This window comes from Protopterus annectens, chromosome 13.part0 (assembly GCF_019279795.1).
Source record: "Protopterus annectens isolate FY-2018-M chromosome 13.part0, PAN1.0, whole genome shotgun sequence".
Lineage (NCBI taxonomy): Eukaryota > Metazoa > Chordata > Ceratodontiformes > Protopteridae > Protopterus > Protopterus annectens.
In genome coordinates this window covers 306,665,590-306,676,452 of record NC_056747.1, presented here as the reverse complement: position 1 = coordinate 306,676,452, position 10,863 = coordinate 306,665,590, and the positions used below count along the sequence as shown (strand labels likewise).

Genomic DNA, 10,863 nt, shown 5'->3' with positions numbered 1-10,863 from the left:
TAATAATTTTAGGAAAAGTTGATCAGTGGTATGTTAGTACAAGTATGTTAACTATTCTATGTCTATGTAAAGTAGTCTGTAGTTATCTCAAATATAATATGCTTACTTTTCTATAAGAAAAGTGGGGTGAAGCATGTATTAACATAACTTTAAGAAATCTAGACTAATTATGTTGTACGTCACATGATCTTACCTGCAGTGCATGGCAGTCAAAAGGAAGGCCTCATATGCACAGTATATGTGTCATTTATGAACATTCTGATAAACATTATAAATGTTGGCTTAAACAACACCTGCACGTCCACAGTTTCTACCCAATACTGACTAATTTTGTTTTAGTTTTCAATTCAAAATCTCCTGGGTGCTCCCCTAAAAATGCACCAACAGATTTTTGACTGTTTAGTTCTCAAAACCTTGCTTGATTACATCCCTCCAGACGTAGGTTTCTCTTATGCACTCTCAAGTTTTATCCACTGATTCGCTTCCAACATTGGCTAAAAAAGTGTTTCTTGTCCCCCCAGACATTGTAATTTTCTATAAAGCTTAATCCAGTTATAGTGCATACCACCATGTTTGGATATGTGGTGTTTAGAGCTATGTATACTTCGCTTCACATTCAACTGAAAAGATACGAATCAAAGACTCATATAGGGGTCTTTCCATTATGAGGGGGCAGACAAATGGTACAATCAGCAGTCTCTGCAGTAAAATCAATGACACCTTCCAAAATGGAAATCTCAGAAATCTGCTGACATGTATATGACCTTTTGATTATGTCACACAAGTGATAGAAGCTTGGTATCTTCCTTAATGACTCCATCACTGGACATCAATGCTGACAGAACAAATTATGGCAGCTTGAAACCCACAAAGTAGGTTGTATAATCTTTGTTTTACATATACCGTGTATGTGCCTCGATCACTAGTCATATATATATATATATATATATATATATATATATATATATATATCCAATATCAGTCTACCTAATAATATAGTTCATACAATCCATCCTTATAACGGGGGCAAGGTACAGACATTCACAATCCTGATTTTTTTTTTTGTTTTTTTAATTCATAAATGACAAGTTAGAAGAATGTCATCCTCTGGAAATATGCAAATAAAACACAGGGTCCCAAGGAAGAGATGGGCATGTGGTGTCAAAGCGGACCATGTTTGGTCCACTTTTTAAAGTAGTGTATCAAGCATGTCATTACTCTGCAGTTGATGAAACGCAAACCTCCTGCACTTCCATATCCCATAGCAGGTATAACTGATAGGAGACCACATTGTTACCTTATTATGGATTTATAAAAACAAGAACATAAGATCTCACTAGAACCACTCTCCCTGCATGTCTGGTTTCAGTGTGACTAGAGCGTTCTAATTAATTCATGATGTAGTTATCAAATAATACAAACAGCTACATTTTTCTGTTATTATCAAGTGTCTTCCAATACACAGCTTATACTGTTGATACTAGATGGATAAACAAGGACATCACGTGCATCTAATACATGCACAGCACCATGCTGTATTCAGAGTTATCCAAATGGTATAATCCTCCCCGAATTTACTGAGTATGTTTACCAGCTCATAAAGTGAATGTGTTCCTTCAAATGGGCTACCTTAAATATTAATGTTTTCTTCCAATATCTGATTATAAACTATTACACGTATTTTATTTATTTATTTTTTATGCACATATTTACTTGCAGGCTAAGAAGAGCCTCATGGCATTACAAAGGAAGGGAAAATTAACTGAAGCTACAAATATTAAATGAAATATTACTGTTTTGTAAGGAACGATAGCTCACTATTAAGTACAAAGCAGACCCTTTTTTCTTAAGAAGCAGGACACATTTGTGGGTTTCAGTAACTGTAAGACTGTTTAGCACATTTGCAAGAAAAAGAAAAATTTACTATTTTTAAATTATTTTCACGTGCTTCAGTTGTATTTATTGCACTTATAAAAAGATACAAAATTCAACCCTATGATGTTTTGAACTGGTTAGTATGCTAGCTTGCGCTGAGTTTTCCAAATTAATTTAACACTACAAACATTTGATATTGTCAAAATATTACATGAATAAGGTGAATCATTTCTGAATAACTGAGACAGTATAATCACTTTTGTTTCACTTTTACTATGCACCTGTGATATTTGATGCATTTAAGATTTCAAGGAAAGCAATATGTGAATGAACATGCAGCCAGATCCTGAATATAAAAAGACTTAGATCAAGGAAATTATTAAACTATGTTTAATGAATACACTGCTTCTAAGAATCACAAAAAATATTTTCTTTAATATGTCTCCAAAACAGAAAATATATTACACTAAAGCTTCATAAAACTGCAATGACTATAAAGAAGTCACACAGAGATTCAACGTCTTAATAGTTATAGCAAGACAGTAGAGTATGCAGCAAAACTGCAGAAGTAACAGATACTAGGAACATACCTCTCAAACTCTTAGAGCAAGAAATCTGGGCAAAGCCATTAATAAAAGTAGGACAAAGGCCCAAAAATGGGGACAATTTTTAAATATTGTTCTTACAAACTTATAAAGTTGATAGAATAACAGGTTGTACGTTAGCATAAATTTTCTGAAGGGTATGACGTCTGAAACTCAGATGTCTGTCATTATTTTCTAACTTCAATCTTTAATAATTTACCAATAATTTGTCAGAAAAACCACAATCATTTATGAAAAATGGACCACAAATATGAGGCAAAAATCTGGACATTCTGCAAAAATCTGTACAGTTGAAAGGTATGATTTAGTCTGGAAGATATAAAGACAAAAGAATGGTTGAAAGTGACTATCAAGGTGTTACAGTGAACAATAAAGCACAAATACACAAAGCTAAATAAGCACTATGGCGGTTGTAAAGTAATTAACACACTTTGACCATTTACTGAGAGATTATTATATTGACTTTTCACTGTCGCATATTCTGGTATTTCCAAAAGGCAGATAGACTGCAGAGTTGGGCTCAGGAAGTTATTTTTTTGATCCAGGAGATATACTTGGAGACAGCAGTGAAAACAGTTGGTTTAAAGATGTCAGTTTTCTTCTTAATATCACCAAATGAAATTACTCCTAGAATATTTTTTCCACATACAAGTGGTCCACCGGAGTCTCCCTAAATAGAAATCATAAATAAAAATTACTTGGTTAGAAAGCAGTGAGGGAAATATCACTCAATTTAACAGAAGTGATACGGAGAGAGCATGAACATGCATGACAGAAGTAAAGGGTTTGAGAACAGACATAAATGAAAATTTCAGAGTGTTTCTGCTAAACAACATAAGGGATATAGCAAGGTCACAGCTGCAAAGTGCTTTCTCAAGAAATACGTTCAACTAATCACAAAAGGACCAAAAGCATATTTTAAAGCATTTACTTACTGACAAAATGTTGAAAAGGTGCAGCAATTTTTAAAGGGGTTTATAATAATGAAACGATGGGATGTTCAGGAGGCCAAAATGAGATGCATAAAATACATAAGGTAGATGAATGCTTGCAAGATGAAAGAAAGAGAAAAAAGCCAGGAAAATGAGGATAACAATGGGAATTTACAGAAAACAATGTCTAGAATGCAATGTATTGCATGCACCAAACCAGAACAATAAATCAAAAATATAAACAACAAAAGACTGCTTACAAATACTTGGCAAGTATGATAAAGCTCTATGTTACACTCTGATTTAGTTTGATTCCAAAGATACTGAAAAGCACTGTGTTACAAGAAAATGTTACATTGTTCTGTGTTGTGACCTGAATGCAGAAGTTTAATAAAAACACAGGTATATGGGGGGAGGCTTAGCTTGTTTGCCATGGTGATTAATGGTTTATTTTTTACACATAGATCTATGCATGCCTTTTTCCAGATAAATGTTCTGGCTGAAGATTACTTTAATGCACAATAGATCTTGTAACTATACAACAAAGAAAGTTGATATTGCAATGTACAAACATGAATTCAGAATAAATATAAAAACAAAAAATGTTCCTTACATTATACAGTTATATACATCATAACAGAATGCAGTTTTTTCTTATTTGATATTGTCTAATCTCCTACAATGTTAAATAAATTATCTGAAATTACTTTGAAAATGTATTTATTTTCATTTGATTACCAGGAAAGTCCAGTTGCGATAATATACCATTTTAAGTGGAGGCCTGGGAGAAAAGCTCCACAATGACATAATATGGTTACAGTTTAATAAAGTTATTACAAAGCCAAATACATTAGAATGACAAAAATTCAGCTTCAGCTCATACAGTGTGAACCTACACATACTACAAATATTTGGACAGCTAAAAAAAGAACATTGTGAATAGATAGAGTATTTACAAGTTGCAGTTGAAATACAAGGGTAAATATTAAAAATAATCACCTGGGCAATGGTGAGTAGTATCACTTGCACAGATAAAAACAAAGCATAGAGGAGGAGTGATACTATGAAGTGCCAGTGAGCCAAGTTCAGAAAAGAACCCTATGAAACTGACGGTGGGCTGAGGATGTGCTTCCCTAAGGAAAGGTGGGAAGCACCTTGTATAAACCAGATATGTTCAGACATGTGCAGAGTTAGACAGTACCATTTACAGAATGAAATATTAAAATGCACAAGGAAGCTACCAGGGTACATCAGATATGGCCATTGCCGATCACAAGATTAAATATCTAAAGACAAGTAGACTGGTTCCATGGTGTACTGGGATGGAGACCTGAATGTGACCCAGGTGACCTGGGTTCAATTAATGGCCTGGCACTGGGACATCCAGGCAAGGAGGAGGAGTGAAGGTGTAAGCCTGATTGCCTCTCCAAGTGAGATGGGGGGTTTGCATGCACTTGGAGGTGGTGGGCTGAGAGAGACCATTGCTCATGCTGTGAGGGAAGGGTCGGGGCTGCTTGGAAGGAATGTACTTTGTGAAAGTGAGACGACGTCCTCCTCTGTCAACCCATTGCACATCACTCTGTAGTGCATCACTGAGTATATGCTGCATTACGGCAAGGGAGTAAATAAAAAGCCTCGAGCCATCTTTGATGGCTGCCAGGATGACACCCCCTCCCATTTAGCTCTTGCCCAGGTGAAGACAATGAATGGGTTGATAGGCCATGAGAGGGTTTGATGGTTTTCAGGTAGTAGGGGCAAAAAATGCAAAAAAAAACAAAAAAAAAACAATATATATATATATATATATATATATATATATATATATATATATAAAGGCAAGTGATCCATGGCAGATGACACACATGACAAGACTAAACATCGAAAACCACATTACCAAAGTTGGGTATTAACAGTCAATTTGAATGCACACAGAGAAATATGCAACTGAGCTAAAGGTTAAGCTCCCTACAGTCATTTTGGCAGAATTTTGCAATGCTGAGTGCAGTGATAAATTTGGAGAGTTCGTGGTAACTGAGAAGCATCAGTCACAGGGCCAACAGGAGATTCACCTGGGCTAAGGAATTAAGCACTTGTTACAGGGGGAGCAGTACAGTCACAAGGCAGATATGGTAAACACATGTAAGACTAGTACTTAACATGAGTAGTGCCTGACTACTCAGGCTTGGGGGTTGGCATAATGGCTAAGGTGTTTACCTTACAGTCACAAGGTGCAGGGTTTGATTCTCACCTTTGAAAGGGAAATTGGGCTAGGCTTAAAATGGCCTATAAAGGCAGGTAGCTGAGTACATACCTATGAACCTATAGGGAAAAGCTAAAGCCCACAGCTGAGAGATGAAGTTAAAGATGTGGGCAGGAATTTCATTTCCATACAACAAATACTGCTCCCTGGCAAACTCTCCATTTTACAGTGGTGTCTGTATATAGAAGGGAAGATACAAATCTTATAACAGGAACGTTTAATTGTGTACATATGTTATAACGGATTCACTTCATAACACTGAAAACTCAAAATACTGAAAAGGAGAAAACTTCATAATATAGAAGACCAAAACACTGAAACTTCAAAACACTGAAAACTCAAAACACTGAAACCAAATATCATACATATACTGAGTTTAAACAACATAAATCATAGCACTTTCCACCAAGTGTAAAAACGGGGGCAAGCCCCCCTGCACCCCCTATGTGGGGGGCTGCGACCCCCACACCCCCTACTACTTAAATATACCAACTCTAAGATTGCACTTAGTGTACTGAAGTGCAATCTTGGAGTTGATATATATAAGTAGCAGGGGGTGTGGTGGCCGCAGCCCCCCACATGGGGGGTGCAGGGGGGCTTGCCCCCTTTTTACACTTGGTGGAAAGTGCTATGATATATGTTATTTAAACTCAGTATATGTATGATATTTGGTTTCAGTGTTTTGAGTTTTCAAGATTTTGAAGTTTCAGTGTTTTAGTTTCAGTGTTTTGAGCTTTCAGTGTTATGAAGTGAATCCATTATAACAAGCATTCCTCACTTGAGGCATATTTTCCTTCTTTGCTGACTCATTTGTACCATTTTATTTAATTATGCATTTTAAGATAAAGAAGCTACCACGTCTGGTGAGGAAAACATTGCCCTCTTAAAAAGTCTTTGTACAATAATCCTAGCTATGCCAATAACTGAAATTCTCTTCAACTCTGGGAAGCTTGTATTCCTCTGCATTGCCAACACTGGTGATATTACTGCATTTAGAAAGTATGGGACTTCCAGAGAGGATATACTAATTTTGAAATCATTAATACATTTTATTTTCCCATTTTTTGCAATAACTAGCAACTCCATATGGTGATGAGATATACAGAGAAGAAAACTGCCTGAATGCAGTCAGTGATGCAACATATTTTTACAGGATAAATGGTACCATTTCCATCCAGTTAATAATTGTGTATGGTGGGAATTACAGATATCATCCAGGAACAATCATATACTATTCAAATGGCTACACCAGTGCATGTGACTATATGCAGTTATTCAAACAATCAAACATAACCAGTTAATCACAAATGAATATCAGTCAAATACTGCATACTATGGGAAACTTTGGTAAAATCTACTGGGGCCTACTTAATCTTCTGAACTCACTTTAGACTTAGGTACAGTGACAGTCAACTCCATGGCATAGAAGAAGGAGTCCTGCCTAAGACCAAGGGAACTGAGGTTTGATTAGCAGCCCCAGCACTGGAGGAGCCAACAAGGGGAGAGAGAGGAATGAAGGGGTTGTGCCCGCTTGTCGCTCTCTGAAGGAAGTTCATGCCAGGTCAAGAGCATTGAGGCCACAATAGGGAGGTGACGCACAGTCCAGAGAGGTGGACCATGGCCTCGTAGCATACTTCTTGAGTGTGGGGCCAAGACATGCACATCACTACAAAGGTGGGGACATTCACCTTTCATAGTCAGAGAACCTGAGTCAAAACATGAAACCAGTACAGGGGGCTAGGGAAATGAACTCCATCGGACCGCAGCATGATGTTCTCTTCCTGGTCAACCCAACCCTTGCCCCTAATAGTCAAACAGGAACAAATGGGCCTCTTGGGTTGGTATGGAAGCAGAGCTGATGGTCAGTAGATTCAGAAAGAAAGGGAAGAAATAAAAAGAATTAGGTACACTGAGAATGTTCAGACATGCAAGCTACTTCGCATAACAGAAGAACTTCAGGGGGAGGTCACTGAATTAGTGTATATGTATGTGTTTGTTTTTGACATTTTACTGATTGCAGAATTAGACTATTTATCTTTTTTGTAATCAGTTTTATGTGGGATTTAGGTGGTTTATGTTTCACTCTTAGGCTGAGATTCAGGGGATATGGTTTCAGTTAATATATTATTTAGTAGTGTTTGGAAAATATTTTTTTTTCTGTTGTTTGGGATTTTGTGTGTCGATCTTTTTGACCATAGACATATATGTATGTGTGTTTATTTGTCTGTGTGTGTAACTATTGAAAGTTAATGACTTTTTGAAGAATTTTTATTGGTTATTCCATAAAAACACAATATAGAAAATCATTAAAACAAAATTAAACTCAAAATACATTAGTCAGTTCCCATGCATTTATAACAACAATTTTACTTTTAAATAAAACTATAACAAATATTTTAATTACTTACATATGTACAGTAATGCTCATATAGAATGGCTGACTTCTGAGTGGACAAGTAACCTTATTCCATAATAATGCATATATGACATATTTTGAGTTACTGATACTTATTTTTAGTATTAGATTACCCTACTCTGGGGTCAAGGTTTCCTAGCAGTACATTCCAGATACTGACCTTCAAACAGAACCAGATCAGTCATTACTTTATGAGCAAGGAAAACATCACCTTTAATTAGCCTATAAGAAACAGAATATATTGACAACTCTTGAAAACTTTCCAAGCTGTTGTTTTCCAACCCTATGGTTTTTATAGTAAAGAAATGTGGTCTGTTTTCAAGTTCTTTTAGTTGTCTTGTTCAGAGGCTATAACATGCAACACTGCCTTTCATAATCCTTTAGGGTGTTATGAAGTGTCAAAACGATCTTCTTAAAGTGAGTAGATATGCCATTATGAATTAGATGAGCGAAAGAATGCATTTTTTGACTATGAAAGCTGCATACTGGTGAAGGATTAAATTAATCTATATCAGTCCCTGTAGATCCTTTTTAAGGAAAAAAAAAATATTCACATCCAATTAAAAATACAAGTATATTCTATCATGTATAAACCAGTTTTATAAAGATCTCAAACATCAGTTTCCAAAAATGGACTATATATGTTTATACTGCTTAGTTTCCACCTAAGATAATCAGTATTTACTAATCATAAGTAAAGTTTAAAACATATTTGGATGCTGTCATCCTTCCATTGGAACACCATCCTATCATTTAACTACATATTTAAAATATTTTTAAATCCAATCAAAACAAAATTCTGACAGTTTAAAATATATTAACAACAAATAATGACTCAAGCTTAATTAATTATCATAAACTGCAGTCTGACAAGACAAAGTCTATTCCTTGCTAATAGCTATATCTGTCAAATATTTAACAGAAGGTGGTTATAACATTATTACAGACAAAATCATTAGAACTATATTTCCCAACTCTACCAAAGGCACCAGCATATAAGTACTATAAAGATAATATCAAAAAATGCCCATACAGGGATAGAATGTACCACAACTAGAAATATGTTTAGTTTCTTATATTTACTACATCTAGATAAAACATAGCCACTGCGATATTGTTTCATTACACATACGTCATTGTAACCATCTAGCTGCATATTTAGTCTAAGAAATCTAATCTACTATCCCAGTGGCATCTTCTATTTTAGAATAACTCTTGATTTCCATTTATTTATAATACCTTTTTAACCACTGTCTTCAGTAAAAGCAACACCGCACACTCATTCTTTGTACATTGAATAACTTTGTTGAACCCAATAGCATTAATGGCTTTGTAAGCTCATTTTTCTCCAGAGATAAGCTCTTCCACAGTTAACACAATTTTTCCTTGACAGTACCAAAACTAGAGCAGGCCCAAGAACAAGTTAAGTCCGCAAAAGGAGTACATGCATTCCATTGATAAAGCAAGGATAAACAAAGCTCCAAAAAAATTCAAAATGCTGAACATTTCAAACACCAAATGGCTAAAGATTCACCACAAAAGGTCAAAAAGAGTAATTCAATGAGATCACAATACAGTGGGGACTGGTGTTTTGCCCTTTCCCCACTGCAATTACTAAATAATCTTTAACAGTAAAATCTTCTCACATCCAGCATTACATCAAACTAAACAATGACCTTATCTAAGTCACATTTGCTTGCAAAATCACTTCTACTAGCAGCTTTTACGTACTTTTCTTGTTCACCAGAATACCACAAAACAAAACAATATCAGTCTAAAAATAGCCAGCAGCCCTCTCTTCCCATATCTGCATATATTAACTTTTCATCTCCTCCTTTTAACAACAGATTATTCCCTACGACTGTCCATTTTGAAAATATCATAAAACAACTCAAACTAATCCTGCTCCTAACTATATTATTATTCCTATTTGCAGGGGACATTCATGTTAGCCATGTTCTTACCATATCCCACTTCGCATTCATAAACCTTCACAAACAGCTTTCTATCAGATGCGTGACTGTAGGCAATGTAGACAATAAACTTTACCTCTTAAAAAGCTGGAACTCTCAAATTAATATCTGATTAATAATAAAATATCTTTTTACAGAAACCTGCCTCTAAGACCCTTCCTGAATCCCACTGAAGTAAATAACTCCTTCTAAATAAGTACAAATAACAAATCTGGAAAAAGGCAAAGAGAAGGGGTTTCAGCAGTAATCAAGGAAATCTTCAATCTGCTTCCCACCCTTTTGGCAAAATGTAAAGCATTTTTTAAAACTGAGCCTAACTGAAAGCCAAGTGGGTTGTTATTTTGTTTACAAGCCCAATGTGCTCTTATTTTGTTCTACTCAACTATCTAGAGTACTGAATAAACCTCTTATTTAAGTTCTTCCTCCAGAGCCTCCTTGGACTTGCAGTGTCTACAAAGTACCTGTTCTACGATATAGCAACTCTTGGGGAAATGAACATGTGCATTTAGCTATATATAGATGAACATCCTTCAATCCCATTTTGCACAGCAGTCACAAAATATTCTCTAGACATTATGCTCCTTATCTACATTTTAAATCAGACTATAAAAGAAAATAAACCGGATTCAGTATCAGCACAAATAAAGACCTGAACTAAGTCCAACAAAAAGTCATTCGACTGCAGAAAGAAAAAGATTGCAATATAATATTCCATTTCATTTTTCAGTGTCTCACTCATCTTTTAGCAAGGACCTTTCTTGTGTCTTCGGGTGATATGTCAGCCAGCATCCTCGTGGGATTC

At 35.5% G+C, this 10,863-nt stretch overlaps 1 protein-coding gene across 1 annotated transcript in view; it reads right to left on the bottom strand.

Moving 5' to 3' along the window:
* Positions 1-2,729: 2,729 nt before the first annotated feature.
* GZMM (granzyme M) overlaps positions 2,730-10,863 on the bottom strand; it is a 77,589-nt gene continuing 69,455 nt past the window's right edge. Inside the window, exon 5 of the mRNA XM_044055412.1 lies at positions 2,730-3,150. Within this exon, the coding sequence (XP_043911347.1) occupies positions 3,001-3,150 (150 nt within the window). The 3' untranslated portion in view covers positions 2,730-3,000. The remainder of the gene's footprint in view (positions 3,151-10,863) is intronic.